The 21,879-nt window shown below is 41.7% G+C and overlaps 1 protein-coding gene across 2 annotated transcripts in view; it reads left to right on the top strand.

The window, feature by feature from the left end:
• PPM1H (protein phosphatase, Mg2+/Mn2+ dependent 1H) overlaps positions 1–21,879 on the top strand; it is a 206,473-nt gene that overhangs the window by 53,637 nt on the left and 130,957 nt on the right. For both annotated transcript variants that reach the window (XM_070755616.1, XM_070755617.1), the window contains one exon: positions 9,161–9,273. In XM_070755616.1, the coding sequence (XP_070611717.1) occupies positions 9,161–9,273 (113 nt within the window). The remainder of the gene's footprint in view (positions 1–9,160; positions 9,274–21,879) is intronic.

Genomic DNA, 21,879 nt, shown 5'->3' with positions numbered 1-21,879 from the left:
CGAGAAAGAATGATAGAAAATCCCCCAATCCATGTGTGCAAAGCATCATACCACAAAAAACTCGAGACTGTAATTGCTGTCAAAGGTGCTACAACAAAGTACTGAGCGAATGGTCTGAATACTTATCTCAATGTGATATTTCAGTTTTTTCTTTTCAATAAATTTCTAAAATTCTGTTTCACTTTGTCAATATGGAACAATATGTCTGTGAAACTTTTGGTCCTTGATATTTTGGCTTCAGCAAAAAGTACAGTTCACACATGAGTCAAAAAGTGGCCTCATTGGGTAGTGTAGCATTTGCTGTCATAAAGCTGAATTGTTGTTGTTGAAGGTGAAGTAGTCACTAATAGGAAGGGTGTTATGGTATATGATCTTATGAACAACAGTTAAATCAGTTCAGAGGTGACGTAGTTGTAGATTGTCTAACCGTAGTATTTGAAGTCTGGAGGAATAAGGAAGTTTGTTTTGAGAGGAAGAGTGAAGGTCTCTTTTTGTGAAGTATTTCTGGACTCTGTCAATTGTGTCAATGTCAATTATGTAATGTGGGTTCCATACAGGTGAGCTGTATTCGAGTATTGGACTGACAAATGTTTTGTATGCTCTGGTTAGCAGTTCAGTGTTTCTGGAGAAGAAGCTACGTAAGATTAGGTTTGAAACTCTTAGTGCTTTTTTAGCAATGTTGTTTCAGTGAGCTCTGGCATTTAGGTCGTTGGATATGAGTACTCCAAGGTCTTTGACAGAGTGAAGGTCAGCTACGAGTTCATTACTTCCAAGTATGTATTTAGTATTCTGATTCTCTTCACCAATGTGTAAGACAGAGTATTTGTTGGTTGAAATTTGAAATTGCCAGTTGTTAGACCATTCAGCTAAATGATCAAGGTCCTTTTGAAGGGTAGCAGTGTTGTTGGTAGTAGTTAAATAGTTTAATATCATCAGCAAAGAGAACATAATTGCTTGAAATGTGGTCACAAAGATAGTTTGTGTAGAGTATGAAGAAACTTCATCCTAAAACACTGCCTTGAGGGACTCAGCTGTTGACAGAAGTGGGATTAGGTATGGCACTTCCTATTTTGACCACTTGTTGTCTTTTATACAAGAATGCTGTTAATCAATCACTCAGTGGTCCAGAGATGCCATAGGATTTTAATTTATGAAGCAGTTTGTCATGAACTACAGAATCAAAGGCTTTACAAAAGTCAATGTAGATTGCGTCTATTGATTTACCCTGATCAAGTTGAGTAGTCCATATATTTTTGCAGTGTAAGAGTTGTAGATTACAGGATAGTTTTTTCCTGAAGCCAAATTGTTTGTTGGTGGGTTATTAGTTTCAAGATGAAATGTTTATGATTGATTCCATGACTTTGCAAGTGACACAACTGAATGATATTGGTCAGTAATTTTCAACGTTACTTGGATCTCCTTTTTTTGAAGATAAGAATGACTGTGGTTAGTGACCATAGTTTGGGTAAGGAGCTGGTTCTGAAGGATTTGTTAAAAATTATGCTTAGAGGTTCAGCTGAGGTAGAGGAGAGCTTTTTTAAGAAGTAAGCACATCGGGTCCAATTGATAGAGATGGTTTTAAGTTGCGTAATGACTTTTTAATGTTTTCTTCTGTAAAATCGATTTGTGTTAGATCACTGAAGTTGATTGAGGTACAACTAGGAAATGATGGACAGGATCCATTCCTTTTAACAAAGACTGAGCTAAAGAATGTGTTAAAGAGGTTTGCTTTAAAAGTTTCATCCTTTTAGTCTTTATCATTTGGTCCTTTAAGAGGAAGAATGGATCTGGAGTCTTTGAGTTTATTGTTTACAAAATTATAGAATTCATAGGTGGACTTAGTACGTAGAATGTTTTCTTTTTGAATGATATGATAATTAGTACATTCAGTTTTAATTTGGTGACATAAATTTCTATAATGGCTTTTAAAGTTTGAAATGTAGCCTGTTTTGTTTTTACATCAAAGAAGTCTTTTTTTGGATTGAAGCTTTCTTATTTTTATGGGTAGTTTATTTTTCTTGGATTTGGTGGAAATTAGAGATACATATAATTTACCGTATCTACTCGAGTATAAGCCGACCCGAGTATAAGCCGAGGCACCAGTTTTGCCACAAAAAACTGGGAAAACTTATTGACCCGAGTATAAGCCGAGGTTAGAAAATGCAGTGGCTACTGGTAACTTATAAAAATGGAAACCAATAAAATTACATTAATTGAAACATCAGAAGATTACATGTTTTAGAATATTTATTTTAAAGAAAACCAGTAAACTAGCTCTGTAAATTTAAAACAGGATTCCTTCTCATCATCTCATCATTAATTGGATTTACATTATTGTTCTGTTTTTATATATGCTGTGAGCCACCCTGAGTCCTTGGAGAGGGGCGGCATACAGATCCAATTAATTAAATAAATAAATAAATAAATAAATCTATCTATCTATATATCCAAACAGAGCTTCAGCATTAGCTGCTGTGAGGTTATCAGCATAGAAAACCAGGTAGGTAGGTAGGTAGGTAGGTAGGTAGGTAGATGATAGACAGACAGACAGACAGACAGACAGACAGACAGACAGACAGACTAGTGAGACAAGCAAAACTTGCAAAACACAGACAGCTCTTTTGGTTTTGTATCCTAAATATGCAGGTCCTATTAAGAATCAAACTCATTTTTAAAATATGTAAAATGCTTCCCCTCATACTTGTTAATTGAAACTTGCTCTCAAACCCACTTTATAAAAGGCAACTTTTAAAGATCCACAAACACACTTTAGGAATTCCTGTCTAGCTCTTGCCTTATTAGTCCCTATCCAAGCAAGGACACCAACTACCACAAAATACCATTTTTTAAACAGTTTAAATCCTTTCAAAGGAGGGGGAGGAGAATCTGACAGCAGGGGGGCTTTTTAATCCAACTAAGGGCAATGCAGAGAGAGCAAGGAATAGTTACGGTAAACCTGTTGACAAATACACACAGGGAGTAAAAAAAAAAAAGCATCCCGGTTTCAGCAAGAGAAAAAAGGAGGCACTTTGGCCACACACCCACTCCTTCAAAGAGGTAGCTGGCTTTTTTCACGGTGGGGGGGAGAGGGGGCATACACACACACACACACACACACTCTAAAATTCATCCTCCCCCTTTTTCTTTGTTGCCTTGGCTTCCCTTTCATTCACACCCCCACCCCCACGCTGCTTTAGGGCTTCCTTCCTCCTGCCGACTCAGATAGGGTTTATTTGTTGACAAATACACACAGGGAGGGAGCAAGGAGTAAAAAAAAAAAGCCTCCCAGTTTCAGCAAGGGGAAAAAAGGAGGCACTTTGGCTACACACCCACTCCTTCAAAGAGGTAGCTGGCTTTTTTCACTGTGGGGGGGAGAGGGGGCATGCACACACACACACACACGACCTCACCGGCTTCCCATTGCTTTTTTCCCCTCTTGGTTGGAGCACTTGGCTGGCTCCTTTGCTTGAGCCAGGGAGAGGAGGCACCAGCCCCACCCCTCCCACAGCTCCTACGGCGTGCGAGAGGGGGGAAAAGCTGGTGCTTCCTTGCTCTGGCTCAAGCAATGGCGCCCTCTTGTGGTGATTTTGTCAATGACCCGAGTATAAGCCGAGGTTGTGTTTTTCAGCCCATTTTTTGGGCTGAAAAACTCGGCTTATACTCGAGTATATACGGTAATGTTTTTTTGTATTTCAAGTAAAAATGTATTGTAATAGTCTTTAGTTGAGGAGAATATAGCATGCCAATCAAGAAATGAAAGGTATGGTTCAATGATATCATAGTTGGCCTTTTTAAAGTTGTAATTAGTTGCAGCTTTGTTGAGGTGGTTTCTGAAAGGACGCAAGTTGAGATAGAATTCTATTGTGTTATGGTCGCTGTTAGAAAAAGGCTCTTTTGTTTGTAGTCCATAAATTGATTGTAAACTGTTGTAGAAGATGAGGTCTAGGCAACTGTTGAGTCTTGTATTATCAGTAACAAGTTGATCTAGTCCTAGACTAGTAATAGCATTATAAAGGGTTGAATGTATGGGTTCAGCTGTACATTCGTTTAGGGTCCAATTTATATGTGGTAGGTTTAGGTTGCCAAGAAATATAAGAGGATGTGCGTAGGAGGCTGCCCAAGTTAGTAATGAGATTAGGTTGTGAGATGTCATAATCAGGGGCACTATAACATAGAAGGAAGCAAACTGCAGTTTCTAAGGTCAATTCATGGATGATAGTTTCAGGAAGTTGAAGTTCATGTTCAACTTGCACTTTTTTTAGGTTCAGTGATTTTTTATAGAAGATTGCAACTTTACCTCCTGTATGGGTAGACGTGATAGACTCTGGTTGAAATAATGGAGCCAGGAAGGGATGCGTTTAGCCATATTTCACAGACAGATATGATGTTGAGGTTAGCAGTTTTCAGTAGGAAAAGTAGTTCAGGTATTTTGTTGGTGATACTTCTTAAATTAATGAGTTTGCGTATAAGATTATTAGTGGTTGATATAGGGCCGTACATACTTAGTCATGGTTTATTGGGAGTTAGTCTAGGTTTGAGGAGGATTGAATGTTAGGATAGATTTGGGTGATGTTGGTTTGGAGGATGTGGTTTAAGGTTGGTTGATCTTGGTCGGTGGAGGGTTGGAGGTTTGAATGGATTTGGTTGGTTGGTGGAATACAGGACTTTGTTTTGATGCAACCAGCATGGTAATTGATGTAAAGGTCGGTTTGCCCTTGGTTTTAGAAACATAGAAACACAGAAGATTGACAGCAGAAAAGGACCTCCTGGTCCATCTAGTCTGCCTTTATACTATTTCCTGTATTTTATCTTAGGATGGATATATGTTTATCCCAGGCATGTTTAAATTCAGTTACTGTGGATTTACCAACCCCGTCTGCTGGAAGTTTTTTCCCAAGCATCTACTACTCTTAAAGTAAAATAATATTTTCTCATGTTGCTTCTAATCTTTCCCCCAACTAACCTCAGATTGTGTCCCCTTGTCCTTGTGTTCATTTTCCTATTAAAAACACTTCCCTCCTGGACCTTATTTAACCCTTTAACATATTTACATGTTTCGATCATGTCCCCTCTTTTCCTTCTATCCTCCAGACTATACTGTTTGAGTTCATTAAGTCTTTACTGATAAGTGTTATGCTTAAGACTTCCCACCATTTTGTAGCCCATCTTTGAACCTGTTCAATTTTATCAATATCTTTTTGTAGGTGAGATCTCCAGAACTCACCAGCGCTCTATACAGTAGGATCACAATCTCCCTCTTCTTGCTTGTTATACCTCTAGCTATGCAGCCAAGCATTCTACTTGCTTTCCCTACCACCTGACTGCACTGTTCACCCATTTTGAGACTGTCAGAAATCACTACCCCTAAATCTGTCTCTTCTGAAGTTTTTGCTAACACAGAACTGCCAATATAATAGATTGAGGATTCCTTTTCCCCAAGCTGAGGAATTCTGGGAGTTGAAATCCACAAGCCTTAAAAGTTGCCAAGGTTGGACTAAATAAATAAGGAAGTTAAGGCCACGACACCGCCTTGCTCGTCCTGCAACCCAGAGCAATACTGATTGGCTGCCAAGCAGGAAACAAAACCAAAGTCTGCACCAATCGCCTGTTGTGCCCATTGCCCAGGGCAGCCTTAGCTCATCCTGGCGCTTTTTGGAAAGGGGATGGGTTCTGTGCTGACGTAGGCCCCGCCCTCCTGCAGCCCCCGGCCGCCCATCAGACAAAACCTTCGTGCAGCGCAGGCCGGGAAGCCTCGTGCGTGCCGATCTCCTTGTATTTCTTATGGAAAAGGTTTGGATGCCGCAGTTGCGGCTCCTCCTTTAATTGCTTTTGCCACCGCGCGCACGATCATGTCAGTGAAAAAGCAGATGGAGTCGGCGTTGGAGCAGCTCAAGCAACAGACCACCAAGGTGGCCGATGACTGTAGTGGCTGAATCAGAGCCTTCCCCGCTTCCCCATCCCGCCCACCCACCGCCCGCTTGAAGCTGCCGGCTGGGATCCTGAATAGCTGGCTGGAAGAACCTGCCTCTGAAGCCCTCTTGCCCGGCGGAAGGCGAAGCGCTGGAGGGGGGGGTGTCAGGCTCCATCAAACAGGCGATGGCCGGGAACCGCCAAAATGAGAGAGTAGGGGCAGGGATTTTCGGTGGCTCCTGGCCATCGCCCGTTTGATGGAGCCTGAAACACCCCCCCTCCAGCGCTTCGCCTCCTGCCGGACGCCTCTACGGGATGGGCAAGCAAGGACCCTGCCGCCTCCACATCACTTCAGCACTGGGCCTTCGCTTCAACCACCTCCATCCCATCCTGCACCTCCGGTTCCCCAGCCCCGCAGATTGAGAGCTTCTCCCCGTGGGCCGTTCCCGCGGGGCCGACTACATGGGCGACAGCTCCTTTCTGGCAGCGGCAGATGGAAAGGTGACTGACGGGCTGGGCGTGCCCACTCTCGCCTCCCCGGCAAGCAACGCCGGCCTCAGTCCAGCCAAGCTGGCCTCTGGAGGCAGCCCACACAGCGACCTCAAGGAAGAAAAAGAGGAGCAGCCGCAGCAGCAGCTTGGTTCAAGTAACCCAGCCACGAACTGGATCCATGCTCACTCCGCCATGGAAAAGCGTTGCCCTTACACCAAATTCCAGACTCTGGAACTGGAAAAGGAATTCCTCTTTAACATGTACCTCACCTGAGAAAGGCACTGCGAAGTGGTGGGGATTTTAAACCTCATGGAGAGGCAGGTCAAGATCTGGTTTCTTGTTTTAAGAAAGCACACAAACACATGCATATGCGCAACACTGCGGCAATTTATTCATCGGTCCCCACCTCCCCCTCCTGCACACCCCTCGCTTGAAGCTGCCGGCCAGGATCCTGAAAAGCCAGCCGGCAGAACCTGCCTCCCGAGCCCTCTTGCCTGGTGGGAAGCAAAGCGCTGGAGGGGGGGTGTCAGGCTCCCGGCCATCGCCTGTTTGATGGCGCCTGACACCCCCCCTCCTGCACATACATGTGTATTTGCGTGCTTCCTTAAAACAAGAAAACAAAAGCCCCACGCTACAATATTTTCACCAAGACCTCCCCCCCCCAGAAGCCTTAAATCTCCTTTATTGTCCCTTTTCCCTTTATTCATTTTTTTCATTTTCATCCTTCAGTTCTGAAACCAGATCTTAACCTGTCTCTCCGTGAGATTTAAAATCCCCGCCACCTCGCAGAACCTTTTTCGGGTGAGGTACATGTTAAAGAGGAATTCCTTTTCCAGTTCCAGAGCCTGGAATTTGGTGTAAGGGCAATGCTTTTCCCTGGCAGAGTGAGTTTGGATCCAGTTCGTGGCTGGGTTATTTGAGCCAAGCTGCTGCTGCAACTGCTCCTCTTTTTCTTCCTTGAGGGGCTGTCTCCAGAGGCCGGCTTGGCCAGGCGGAGGACGGCGTTGCCGGCTGGGGAGGCGAGAGCGGGCGCGCCTAGCCTGTTAGGCACCTTTCCATCCACCACTGCCAGAAAAGAGCTATTGCCCGTGTAGTCGGCCCTGCAGGAATGGCCCGCGGGGGAAGAGAACTCTCAATCCATGGGGCCAGGGAACCGGAGGCGCAGGATGGGACGGAGGCTGTCGAAGCGAAGGCCAGGTGCTCAAGCGACGTGGAGGCGGCAGGCTCCAGCTTGCCCATGCCATAGAGGCGTCCGGCGGCAGGCAAAACGCTGGAGGCAGAGGGTGTCAGGCTCCATCAAACGGGTGATGGCCGGGAGCCGCCAAAAATCCCTGCCCCTAGTTCTCTCTCATTTCGGCGGCTCCCGGCCATCGCCCATTTGATGAAGCTGACACCCCCCCTCCAGCGCTTCGCCTCCCGCCGGGTAAGAGGGCTCAGGAGGCAGGTTCTGCCGCAAGAACTTATGAGCCGCAGCGGTAAGCACAATTTAGCGTTCCAGCTCGTAGCCCATCGCTGCCTCCCCCCAGCGCTTCACTTCCCGCCGGGCCAGAGGTGTTGGCGTTCGGGTTCAGCAAACCTACTCGAACTCCGATGTCAAGTTCATCCGAACCTGCCAAACCTGAACTTCAAAAGGTTTGCCCAACACTAGTGCTGATTTATCCTCTTTTTGAGTAGAGTCTCCATCGTTTTAACTATAACTGATGTCAAGCTAACTGGCCTGTAGTTACCAGCTTGTTCTCTACTGCCCTTCTTGTGGATGGCACAACACTGACCATTCTCTGATCTTGATGTTTTTTAAGATCAGCTCTGAGTTCACGGGATTTGATATGTTGTAATATTAAGAAATCACGCCTTGAGCGCATTTCTTTGGATTGGAGTCATTTCTGTTACTAGAGTTTATAGCAGTGATGGCGAACCTATTGCACGTGTGCCACAGGGGGCACACAGAGCCATATCTGCTAGCATACGAGCCGTTGACATAGCTCAGCTCCAAAGTGCATGTGTGTTCTGGCCAACTGATTTTTGGCTCACACAGAGGCTTTGGGAGCGTTTTTGGCTTCCTGAGAACCTACAGGGAGGATGTGGGAGGGCGTTTTTACCCTCCCTTAGCTCCAGAGAAACCTTTGGAGCCTGAGGAGGGCAAAACACGAGCCTACTGGGCCCACCAGAAGTTGGGAAACAGGCTATTTCTGGCCTCCAGAGGGCTTCCGGGGGGGAGGGGAAAATGTTTTTGCCCTTCCCAGGCACTGAATTATGGGTATGGGCATTCACACATGCGCAACAGTGCGTGCCCACACTCTTTCGGCACCCAAGGACAAAAAGGTTCGCCATCACTGGTTTATAATGTTGATTAATATTTGTTTTCTGAGTTCAGTTTTGAAGACGACTCTACAGAATTTAGGTGCTATCAAGTCACCTCTGTATTTAAATTCAGGGCCATCTCTAGATACTTCACTGATTTCCTCAGTTGGTAATTTTGGTGCAATAATCTTATGAATCTTGTCTATATCTGGTTCATTTGTGACATCATGATCAAATAGAATGGCATTATTGCATTTCTACTCTCATTCGAGGGTGTCTTTAATAAGTAAGGATATATTGTTTGGATTGTTTGTGTATTCATGAAGTGATTGTTGAGGTTGAGTGTATGGTGGTTGTAGAGGTGGTTATTGATGAGTTTTCAGTTCAAGCATCACTCAGATTTATTGTACACATTGAAATTACTTTCTTAATTATGATGTAATTTTCCCCCTCTCAGGATTTGCAGATAGAACGTGAAAGAACTGTCTTCAATATATCTGGTGGTTGTACAGCTCTTGTGGTGGTGTATTTACTGGGGAAACTCTATGTGGCAAATGCAGGTGATAGCAGGTGAGCTAAATTTGTCATTTGGCTGGAAAATTGTAAGTAAATTTTTTAATATTTACATTTGTGGGTGTTCAGTTAAAACAAGAAATGTATTTCTGTCCTCTTTCATGAATTTCAATTTCACAAAAATTAATTCTAAATGAAGTTATGTTCTTTGCCACTTTCTGATGTTAAATCTTTCCTTCTGCCAACGTCTTACCTGACTTGAAGTTTCTGGGACAATCTCTGAATTTTTTCTTCCCTTTCCTTTTAATTCTCTACCATTTCTTCTTGCTACAGCACAAGTTAAACATGTTTTAGTGTACATTTGGGGTTTCTTTTTGTTCAGTCAAAACAAATAGACCAGCAATCCAGAATGAATACATCAATCTGAAGTACTGAAATAACTTGTAGTGTAATTATATTTTATGTGCTTAATTTTTTTGCTTTGAAAATAAAACTTTAATACATTTGGCAAATTCATATGTTAAAGTGTCCTTAAAATGGGATCAAGTCCTTGTGTGAAGCCCAGGTCAATTCCCCCATCCCCACTTGAACAATACTTCTATACAGTGTCTACTTATGAGCGCCTCTCCTGACGAACTTTTCAAGATACGAACTGGGTGTTCAAGATTTTTTTTGCCTCTTCTCACAAACCATTTTCCACTTACGAACCATCGTAGCGGTCGAGAAGGGATTTTCAGTGAGATCGGGGGACAAAAGCAAGCGGAGTAGAGGAAGCAGCGGGCGAGGAGGGATTTTTATCCAGATTGCAGGACAAAAGCGAGCGGAACAGAGGAAGCATTGGCGAGAAGGAATTTTCAGCGAGATCAGGAGCAAAAGTGAACGGAGCGGAGGAAGCAGCGGGTGAGAGGGATTTTCAGTGATATCGGGGGACAAAAGCAAGCGGAGCAGAGGAAACAGCAGGCGAGGAGGGATTTTCATCAAGATCGGGGGCAAAAGCGAATGGAGCGGAGGAGGCAGCAGACGAGAAGGGATTTTCATCCAGATCCGGGGAGAAAAGCGAGGGGAGCAGAGAAAGCAGCGGGCGAGAAGGGATTTTCAGTAAGATCGGGGGCAAAAGAGAACAGAGTGGAGGAAGCAGCGGGTTAGATGAGATTTTCATCCAGATCAGGAGCAAAAGTGAGTGGAGCGGAGGAAGCAGAAGGCAAGAAGGGATTTTCAGCGAGATTGGCACGTCCAAGGAGCTCTCCGGAGCCGCCCCATCATGCTGCCACTTTCCTCTCTTGCCCACTGTTTCCTCTGCTCATCTTGCTTTTGCCCCCCCCCCCAGATCTCGCTGAAAATCCCTCCTCGCCCGCTGCTTCCTCCGCTCCACTTGCTTTTGTGTCCTGATCTGGATTAAAATCCCTTCTTGCCCGCTGCTTCCTTTGCTTTGCTCGCTTTTGCCCCCTGATCTTGATGAAAATCCCCTCTTGCCCGTTGCTTCCTCCACTCCGCTCGCCACTTTTTTTTTAAAGTTTTAAAGTTTTGGATTTTCCTAATGGGTTTGCATGTATTATTCGCTTTTACATTGATTCCTTTGGGAAAAATTGTTTCTACTTACGAACGTTTCTATTTCAGAACCTGGTCACGGAACGAATTAAGTTCATAAGTAGAGGTACCACTGTACTTCTCTCTCTGTTGTAGTTTGTAACTTATAATGATTCTTTTTATTCCCGTCACCCTTTTTTAAAAAAAAAAAATTAGAATTGTTTGCACAAAGTTACATTGCTGTTGTCCAATAGCATTTTTTATTAGTTCTAATATTTTAGCAGTACTGTACATTACAATATACCATAAATACAATGCATTAAATATAATGCTTGTCAAGTGAACTGGCTGCCAATCTCTAAAGCTATTCTGATAATGCAAAATTTGCAGCAAAATTCCCAGCCAAAGATTTGTATGGATGAATACATAAAATTTACTTTTTACTCCATACTCAATTGTTTCTCTTATAAGAATTACACTTCTTTCATTGATTTCTTCATCTGAGCATAATATACTAGACAAGTGATGGCTAATCCTTTTGGTGGCAAGTGCCCAAGCCCAAACCCCCAAAATGCAATGTGAGTCTCTCCCCCACATGCGCCCCACCCCCTCACCTATTTTTGGCTTCCAGATTGGTGTAGAAGGCCTTCCAGGCTCAAAATGGGGTGGGGGGGGGGCTCCATGTGCATGTGTGCAACCCTCCCAAATGCAATGTGAACGCCCTCATGTATGCATGCCCCACACATGCATGGCAGAGCCTCAGAGACCAGTTAGTGGGTGGGAGGCGCTTGCGCATGCACATGCATGGTGGAGCTGTGCGTACTCCCCCTGCTCCTAGCGGGTCGCTCGGGATTCTCCAAATCATTTCATTCAGAAGGCACAGACAAGAATTTGTTCAGGTGAGACGACCCGGACCGAGGTCAGGGGAGCTCTTTTTATTGTAAACAGACAATTAGAGGGTGGGATACATGTGACAAACCAGGTCTAATACAAAATGATTGCACAATACTGCAGCAAAGTTCATCCAATGGGAAAGGTATAACACAACAGGTAAGGGAGGTAGTAATGTGAGGAATTTCCTGAGTCATGCCTTTTGTGGAATGTGCTAGGTAAGGGATGGAAAAGCACCGTTTGCACTCAGCACAGGTTAGCCCTGTGTATGGCCCTGTGGCACGCGTTCCATACTTTGGTCATCACAATACACAGACATAAACAATATGTCTCTGTAAGAAAATTCTTTCAGTAATTGCAGTATTAGAGCAATCCAGGTGGCAATAGGGAAGTGGCGTGGCAGAGCAGCGATAGTCAGTAAATTCAAATAAAATAACTTTTTTAAAGAAATCCAGCACAGAATTTCTCTAGCTGTTGTTCTGTCTGGGTCACTCCGGAAGCTATGACCAACCCAAAAAGATAAGCCAGACACACCGGTAGAATCCAAACACAGTTTTATAATGGTAAAGAGAAAAGAAGCCAACAGAAAATGTCCTTACAAATCAGGAAAACACTGGAACTCCAAATAGATACATGAAGGCAATTGTTCATACAGAAACACAGGATCCTTAATGCCAAGACGAGGCTGTTGAGATAACAGACATACACCTCCCACGGGTCTTCAAGACTGCTGGGCCACGAGCCAGGAACAGAAACGCTGAGGCAATGCAGATAACAGCAACTCCACTCTGATAACACTCCACACTGCCGAAAGAGTTTTCCTGCCTTATAAACCCTTCCCTGCTAATGAGGAAAACACCCAACCCCCTGGTGTTCCTCATTCAACACTGATAATATTTCTTCAATTGATTCCTCCTTTGATCTATGCATCTCTGTCGCATACTAATGACAGCTTGTGCCTCGTCATCCAATGACTCCAGAGACTCTAGAGAATCCAAGCTACTGGCTTGAGAGAGCCCCTCCCCAGGGCTCCCAGGCCTTTCTTCCTCGTCACTTTCCTCTCTACTCTCATCCTCCCCCGGGCATGCAGCCAGCAGAGACGCAGCTGGTCTTTCATCTGACTCAGGCTGAACCACAACAGCTGTACATATGTCTAGTAGTAGAAATGTACATATTCTATTATCATCTTTAATCAGATATATACATATTCATTAATCTATAAACTCTTATAGTTAACAGACAAGCAATTCAAACCCCTAACTTCATACCAACATCAATGCTACTCTTACACCTATATCTTTTCCCTCGTACATATTTATATACATATATATTTATATTCTTCTAGATATATCTGCTTCTATTCTAATGCTGCCTCCTTACCTCCTATTTTTGTCGCTTGGGTCTACCACCTTTAATTTTCAGTTTTCTTCCACATCAATTGCTATAGCTTATCTTCCAGACATATTCATTATTTCTTGTACCTCTTAATTTTAGGCCATACTCCTCCCTTATCTCAATGTATATCTTTACTCATCATTTTTTTGTTGTGTCATTTCTAAATGCCCTAAATTTTTTATCTCTTTTCCCGTATCATATCTTCCTTTCAACTTTATTACTCAATTTTTTTATTTTAACTCTTCCTCCATATTTAAACAAATTCTAATCTCATCACTAAACTTCCAGTCGTTGTTTGATAACATTACTAACTTCCCAATATACAATATACAATAATAAAGAAAAAGAAAAGAACCCCTAATTATCTAAAATCTCTACAGCAAAAAATCCAATTTCTAAATTATAGAATTTAGAATATTTATAAGATATATATTATATATAAGATATATATTATCATTTAAAATAATAATTATACAGTTCTTATAACATCCCAACAAATTAAGTAATTATTTAACTCCTTTTCAACATTAAATCAATTTTATAAATTATACATATCTTATATAAAAATCAATCTTATTAAAAAATTAGTAATTATTCAAATTTTATAACCTTCCAACAATTTACCTACTACAGTTTAATTTTCCCCTACTTTTCTTTATTCTTTTTTCCTTTTCACTATCAAAATTCAATTCAAACCATCTAATTTAAAATTAACATAGCAAAAACACTTTACGTTTTAAAATTAATTATGCTAATTAATTGTACACACTTATATACAACTAACAATGTTAACACGACTAAAAGTTAAATAATTCTATTTTTTCCCCTTTCTATTCACCTTCCCCTTTTCATACATTTTCTTTTGGTCTCTCAGCATTCCATTTTTATAGGTTTTCTCCTTCCAACACCTTCTCTTAAACTTTTCTTTTTCTTTCATTTATTTTTATGCCAATGACTTCTTTTTTTCCAAATTCCTTTCCTTCCTTTTAAGTCTATTTTTTGTGTAAATCTACTGTCAATTCTTCCTAGTCTCTTCTCCCTATTACCCCCTTTATTTTTACTTGCTTCTTCTGTTACTAATTATCCCCTCTTATTCTTTCCTTATTACTGTAAATCCCAGTGTAATCATTAATCTGATTTTTATTCTCGGTCCCTTTTTCATCTGTTTAATCTCCCTTTTCTTCATTTTCCTTTTCCACCATTGTAAATTCTAAGTGTTCTTTATGATCCAGCTCCATTTCTGTTTTCTTTCCACACCTGATTTGCAAAAGGTAAGTTTTTATGTCTTCATGAATGGATTTTAATGGGAAGGGGCGTGGCCAACAGCATGGCACTATGGAGTTCTCTGCGCTCTGTTGGGGAACCCAAATATCCATGCCACCAGGAGACCTAGTTTGGCCAGAATTGGGTCAGAACCACCCGGTAGGGGTAGAGAAAAATAGAGGCATCTGTTGGTAAGCTGGGGAGGGGCAGCAAACCCCCCAGGGACCCAGTTCTGTCCTCTTGGCTTGCAGCGAACAGAAGACGATGTTAAGTGTGGTCCTAGCTGCGGCGGCCACAAATGACAGGATTAAAATGGAAAGATTGGAGTCAACTGCCACTAAACTATACCACTAAACCCTAAAGCGAAGTATTAGAGAGTGTAAAGAAAGCAGAAGCTGGTGAGTGATTTTGCCTAGAGAAAACATTAGAAAAGTATTTTAACAGTTAAAAGGGGAAAAAGAAAGAGACCGGAAATTAAGGAACAGCTACTTAGCAAATGGAGACCATGGAGTAAAAAACCTTAAAAAGAACTGTAATTATTGCCTAAGGACTGAGGGGTTTTGCTTTAAATGACCTGGTGGAGATACAAGAAATAGAGAAGATAATAAGTTGAGAATATTTTGGAAAGTAGAATTTGATTCAAACAATGGAAAAGAGTCAGACGATTGAACCCAGAATGCCATCTGTTGGGTGGAGAATCAGGAAGGCTGTGGAATACACTTGTGTTTAGCAGCTGGACGACTTTTAAAATGGACGGATTTGTGATCTTAAGAATTGGAGGTATGTGATTCTTTAGGACTGATGGTGTACACAGAAAAGCTTTTTGACTTGGCGGAGGTAGGATTTCTGTTATAACTGAAGTTTGTTGAACTTTTGGATTGGAGAATTGTGATCTCATAGACATGGAGGAAATTAATTATGCTGAACTGGTTGGATTTTTTAAAGATCTACTTGATGACTGGTGAAGAAGCTGGGGAATCAAAGCAAATCAAAGCTGGGGAGAGGTTAAGAATGAACTACAATACGGACAAAAGGTAGAGGAAGAGACAGTAGAGGAGGAGATGATTAATAAAAACACTGATGAAGCGGAAAAGAATACTGGAAATGAAGATTAATGACTATGGTGATTAATATATTGAAAATTGCCATGAATATTATTACAATTGTTACTTTTATAATTATGATTACACTGATAGCTATAACAAGAAAAGAGAAAAAGACATAAAAATGAATGGGTTGATAATTACACAGAGATTAATAATGACCAAATAACACACATAAGAAGGAGAAAAAAAGTTGGGGGAAAGAGTAGATATAGATATGAAAGTAAAAGGGGAAAAAAAGAACCTAAAGAAATGGGGATTGTGAGAAAAGAAAAATAATTCCACAGGACGCAAATGAACAGATACAACTTTCACTCGTTGATCAAGGGGGGCCAACTCAGGTCAAAAATCCAAACCTGAGGAAGGCAATTTGCAACTTCAGATATCCATTTTTATACAACACAAAATCAGGTTTCTTTCTCTGTGTTCTGGAACCATCCGCTCCATCATGACACTAGCCATGACATATATCTTTAATGTGTATTTTCCTCTTAAAGGAATTTCTGCAGGAAGAAATCCCCTAGCCCTGGTTCTATATCCTGTTTTTCCCAAAGTGTAATTAAATTAGAATGGCATATTTTGGATACAAGTTTTGCATGAATGCTTATATAATTATACTGAGAAGGTCATTTGGGTGTAAAATATATTTTTGATTATGAAACTAAATATGGTTGTACTCATGTTCCTTTTACAAAAATAAATTACCAAACTTTTCTATTTTCTCTCAGGGATGGAGAAAATACATATAGAATAGAATAGAATAGAATTTTATTGGCCAAGTGTGATTGGACACACAAGGAATTTGTCTTGGTGCATATGCTCTCAGTGTACATAAAAGAAAAAGATACATTTGTCAAGAATCGTGTGGTACAACACTTAAGCAATGAAGAAACAATTAATATTAATAAAAGTCTTAGGATACAAGCAAGAAGTTACAGTCATACAGTCCTAAGTGGGAGGAAAAGGATGATAGGAATGATGAGAAAAACTAGTAGAAATAGAAGTGCAGATTTAGTAAAAAGTCTGACAGTGTTGAAGGAATTATTTGTTTAGTAGAGTGATGGCGTTCGGGAAAAAACTGTTCTTGTGTCTAGTTGTCTTGGTGTGCAGTGCTCTGTAGTGACGTTTTGAGGGTAGGAGTTGAAACTGTGTCCAGGATGCGAGGGGTCAGTAAATATTTTCCCCGCCCTCTTTTTGACTCGTGCAGTGTACAGGTCCTTAGTGGAAGGCAGATTGGCAGCAATTGTTTTTTCTGCAGTTCTGATTATCCTCTGAAGTCTGTGTCAGTCCTGTTGGGTTGCACCACTAAACCAGACACTTATAGAGGTGCAGATGACAGACTCAATGATTCCTCTGTAGAACTGTATCAGCAGCTCCTTGGGCAGTTTCAGCTTCCTGAGCTGGCGCAGAAAGAACATTCTTTGTTGTGCTTTTTTGATGTTTTTGATATTAGGTGATCATTTTAGGTCTTGAGATATGATAGAACCTAGAAATTTGAAGGTCTCTACTGTTGATACTGTGTTGTCTCGTATTGCTTAGTTTAGTTTAGTTTTATTAGATTTGTATGCCGTCCCCCTCCGAAGACTCGGGGCGGCTCACAACAACAGCAATACAATATACAAAGTACAAATGCAATATAAGTTAAAAGCAATTTAAAACCCCTAAATATTAAAAAACGATCATTACTACACAATCATACCATTCTCATATATTACAGTCAGAAAAAGGTGGTGCTGGGGGGACAAAATAGTTATTTCCCCCATGCCTGATGACATAGATAGGTCTTCAACATCTTGCGGAAGGCGGGAAGAGTAGGGGCAGTTCGAATCTCCAGGGGGAGTTGATTCCAGAGGGCCGGGGCCACCACAGAGAAGGCTCTTCCCCTGGGTCCTGCCAAACAGCACTGTTTAGTCGACGGGACCCGGAGAAGGCCAACTCTGTGGGACCTGATTGGCTGCTGGGATTCGTGCGGCAGAAGGCGATCCCAGAGGTATTCTGGGCCGATGCCATGTAGGGCTTTATAGGTCATTACCAGCACTTTGAATTCTGACAGGAAACTGATCTGCAGCCAGTGCAGGCCGCGGAGTGTTGGCGAAACGTGGGCAGATCTTGGAAGCCCCATGATAGCTCTCGCGGCTGCATTCTGCACGATCTGAAGTTTCAGAACACTTTTCAAAGGTAGCCCCATGTAGAGAGCGTTACAGTAGTCGAGCCTTGAGGTGATGAGGGCATGATTGACTGTGAGCAGTGACTCCTGGTCGAAATAAGGCCACAACTGGTGCACCAGGCAGACCTGGGCAAATGCCCCCCTCGCCACAGCTGAAAGATGGTGCTCTAATGTTAGCTGTGGATCGAGGAGGACGCCCAAGTTGCGGACCCTCTCTGAGGGGGTTAATAATCCCCCCACGGGTAAGGGACGGACAGATGGAATTGTCCTTGGGAGGCAAGACCCACAGCCACTCCGTCTTGTCAGGTGGAAGGGTTTCTCCTGAAGTCTACCACCATTTCTACGGTTTTGAGGGTGTTCAGTTCTAGATTGTTCTGGTCACACCACAAGGATAGTTGTTCAACCTCCTGTCTGTATGCGGATTCATCATTGTCTCGAATGAGTCCAATCACTGTTGTATCGTCTGCAAACTTCAGTAGTTTAACAGATGGATCATTTAAGATGCAGTCATTAGTGTATAGAGAGAATAGAAGTGGTAAGAGTACACAGCCTTGGGGGGCACCTGTGCTAATTGTACATGTATCTGATGTGATTTTTCCTAGCTTCACCTGCTGCTTCCTGTTTGTTAGAAAGCTTGTGATCCACTTACAAGTATGTTCAGGTACCGCTAGCTGATTTAGTTTGGTTAAGAGATTGTCCGGTATGATGGTATTGAATGCTGAACGGAAGTGTACAAAGAGGACCCTAGCGTAGATCATTGGAGGTTCAAGATGTTGAAGGATGTAGTGTAGAGCCATATTAACAGCATTATCTGTCAATCTATTTGCTTGGTATTTATTTATTTATTTTATTTATTTTATTTATTTTATTTATTTTAATTTTATCTATCTATCTATCTATCTATCTATCTATCTATCTATCTATCTATCTATCTATCTATCTATTTATTAGATTTGCATGCCGCCCCTCTCCGTAGACTCGGGGCGGCTCACAACACAATAAAACAGTTCATAACAAATCTAATAATTTACAATTTAAAATATTTTTAAAAACCCATTATTAAGCAGACATACGTACAAACATACCATACATAAATTGTAAAGGCACGTGGGAGGTATGCAGGAATGAAGGACTTTTTTGGGGGGAGTAAATTTTTTTAAATTTTTCTCCTGACATACATTCAAATAATACAGTGTATCATCTAATTTTCCATGAATAAAATGCGGTATTTTGTTAGTAACTAATATCAATCATCAAAAAAGTTGCAAAAGTTTTTTTTTCTAATTTTGTCATCCAGTTACATACATTTTCTTTTAATTAAATTCCCTCCTTAATGTTCCTTCAAAAAGTACAACACCAATTATATTTCTAACTTATTAACCATTATGCTAAAGTGGTTCCTTCTTTCTTTATACATTTGTCTATAAACCAAGAAAACCTTGTATAGCCAATCAGATGTTAACAAAAGGAAAATTAAAAACGAAACATAAACATACAAATTTCAGACTTCTCCCCCCTCTAAATAGTACATTTACCTAATCCAAAATTTAAAAATTATTTCAGCCCATCTAACATTTAGCCAATTAATACTTATCTACATTTCTTACTTAATTATTAATCTTAAATTTCAATTTGAGAAAAGAAAAAAAAGGAAAAAAATTCTAAATATTCTCTATTTTCAATCAAGTAAAAATCATTAATATCATTAATCTCCCCAGCAATTCTAAATTCAATTCCATTTATGCATTAATCCAAATCAGTATCACCTACTACATATCTTATTATAATCAATACTTCTAAATTTATTAAAACAGATCAGCAATTCCTAAATTCATATATTTAAACAGAAAAAATAATTTTAAAAGAGCAAACAAAACAATACTCCAAGCTTAATCAACCCTTCTCAAACTCCAATTTCTTTAATCTGAGCAGAACTTTGAACTGAACCTTTTTCTTTTTTCTTTTTTTGTATCCCCTTTTAATCCCCTTTTCCATTTTATTCTTTCTATTCTTTCTTCTAGGAAGGAAGGACTTTGTTAGTCCTTTGTCACATGACCCCCTTTTGTTTCTAACCGATCCACGGCCAGGCGTGAAAATGTGCCACTCAGACATTATACTTTTCCGCCCACACTGAAAAAAAATGATAGAGAACATTCACTGGGATGATAGTAGAGCGTTTGAAGCAGGAAGGAACATAGCACAACTCTAGTGATTTGTTGAAGATTTGGGTGAAGATGGGGACCAATTGGTCAGCACAGACTTTTTAGCAAGCAGGAGTTATCTTGTCTGGGCCTGGTGCTTTTCCAGGCTTCTGTCTGTGAAATAGATCTTTCACTTCCTTTTCTGTGATCACTAGGTGTTGTAAACCCAATGGGATGGGTTCAGTTGTAGAAGATTTGGCTGTTGTTGGTGTGTCTGGGATGGAGGTTTTTGTAGATAAGTGGTTGTGGTTTCTTTTGAAACCTGCAGTAGAACACATTCAGGTCATCTGCTAATTGCTGATCTCCTTCAGCTTGGGAAGGTGGTTTGCTGTAGCCGGTGATGTTTTTGAGAGTTTTCCACATGTTTGCTGGTTCATTTGTTGAGAACTGATTCTTTAGCTTTTCAGAGTAGTTCCTTTTTGCTGCTCTGATCTCCCTTGTATATTTCTGGCCTGATTGTACAGCATTCTATCACCTTTTCTGTAGGCTTCCTCTTTGGAATAACGTAACTGCTTGAGTTTGGCTGTGAACCAAGGTTTATTGTTACTATATATTTGCAAGTTCCTGGTTGGTACTCATAGGTCTTCACAGAAGCTGACATATGATGTTACAGTATCTGTGAGTTCATCTAGGTCTGCAGAGGTGTCTTTAAAAATATTCCAGTCTGTGCAGTCAAAGGGTGGCTGGAGGAATAGGTTCCAGCATCCCCTGTCATAACCTCACTCCTTACGTTCCAGGATCCCCTGCTATTATTCCTCCAGCCACCCTCACTCCTTACGTTCCAGGATCCCCTGTCATTTATTCCTCCAGCCACCTCATTCCTTACGTTCCAGGATCCCCCGTCATTTATTCCTCCAGCCACCCTCACTCCTTACCTTCCAGGATCCCCTATCATTTATTCCTCCAGCCACCCTCACTCCTTACCTTCCAGGATCCCCTGCTATTTAATCCTCCAGCCACCCTCACTCCTTACCTTCCAGGATCCCCTGCATTGAAGATACTGCGCCCTTAGTGGATTACTTTATAACACAGCAGTCTTAAAGAAGGATTTACTAAAGACATTATTATCACCCTGACCTGGATTGACTGATTGACTGATGAATTTTGAACTATTTATTCATTCAAGAACTGATTTTATATTAATTGATTCTAATTTATATTATTGTCTCAGATTAATTTATAACTGACCGGTTAACCTTTTTAAAATTAATTAATTAATTAATTAATTTTTTAATTTTTATGTATCTTTTAACTAATCTATTGGGGGGTAATTTTAATGATGGATATTTGGGATCAGATGGAAGGTATATATGAAGTGAATGGAATGAATGATGGGATTAACTTGTGGGATGGGTGGGGTATGGATGGGGTAAATGGTAATTGTAATTTTTATAATATGAATGAGTGGGGTGAGTGGGATGGTATGTATGGGAATAATAGGGTCAGTATGAATGCAGAATTTAGCCTACCTGGCGGTAGAGGGACAGGAGGGGTGGGGATACCTTTCTCTGGGGTGACAGAGGGCCAGAATATTTCGGTCTTGCTGGGGAGAGGTAGATATGGCGGGAGCCACGGGGCTAGCCATTCTGGAGGAAAAAGAGATCGCTGCTTAAGAGCGATCCCTTGTTCCGGTCCCGTGAGCTCAAACCGGAGCCCTGGTGACGAGTGCAATCTGGGCCCTAGGCTCAAGCTGCTGCTGCTCAATGCCAGATTGGTAGTTAACAAAGCTCTCCTCATCCGGGATCTGATTCTGGATGAGGAGGCCGACTTGGCTTGTGTGATCGAAACCTGGCTGGGCCCGAAGGGAGGATTTCTCTCTCTGAAATTTGCCCAGCCAGGTTTCGGATATGGCATCAGCCCCGACCCCAGGGAAGGCGGGGAGGAGTGCCTACCGTGTTTCCCCAAAAGTAAGACAGTGTCTTACTTTCTTTTTACCCCCAAAAGCCCCACTACGTCTTACTTTCGGGGTATGTCTTACATTGGAAAAAAATTGAAAGGGTCGCGTTCCCGAAGGCATCTCCCCAGAGTCCAGAAGGGCAGCCGCGGGACAGGAGCCTCGTGAGCCCTTTTCCAAGTTCAACCTCAGGGCTCCAAGCGGCATGCACGCGTGGAGCCG

The sequence above is a fragment of the Erythrolamprus reginae genome, chromosome 6 (genome assembly GCF_031021105.1).
Source record: "Erythrolamprus reginae isolate rEryReg1 chromosome 6, rEryReg1.hap1, whole genome shotgun sequence".
NCBI lineage: Eukaryota > Metazoa > Chordata > Lepidosauria > Squamata > Dipsadidae > Erythrolamprus > Erythrolamprus reginae.
Note: the sequence above shows the minus strand (reverse complement) of the source record. Positions and strands in the feature narration are given on the sequence as shown.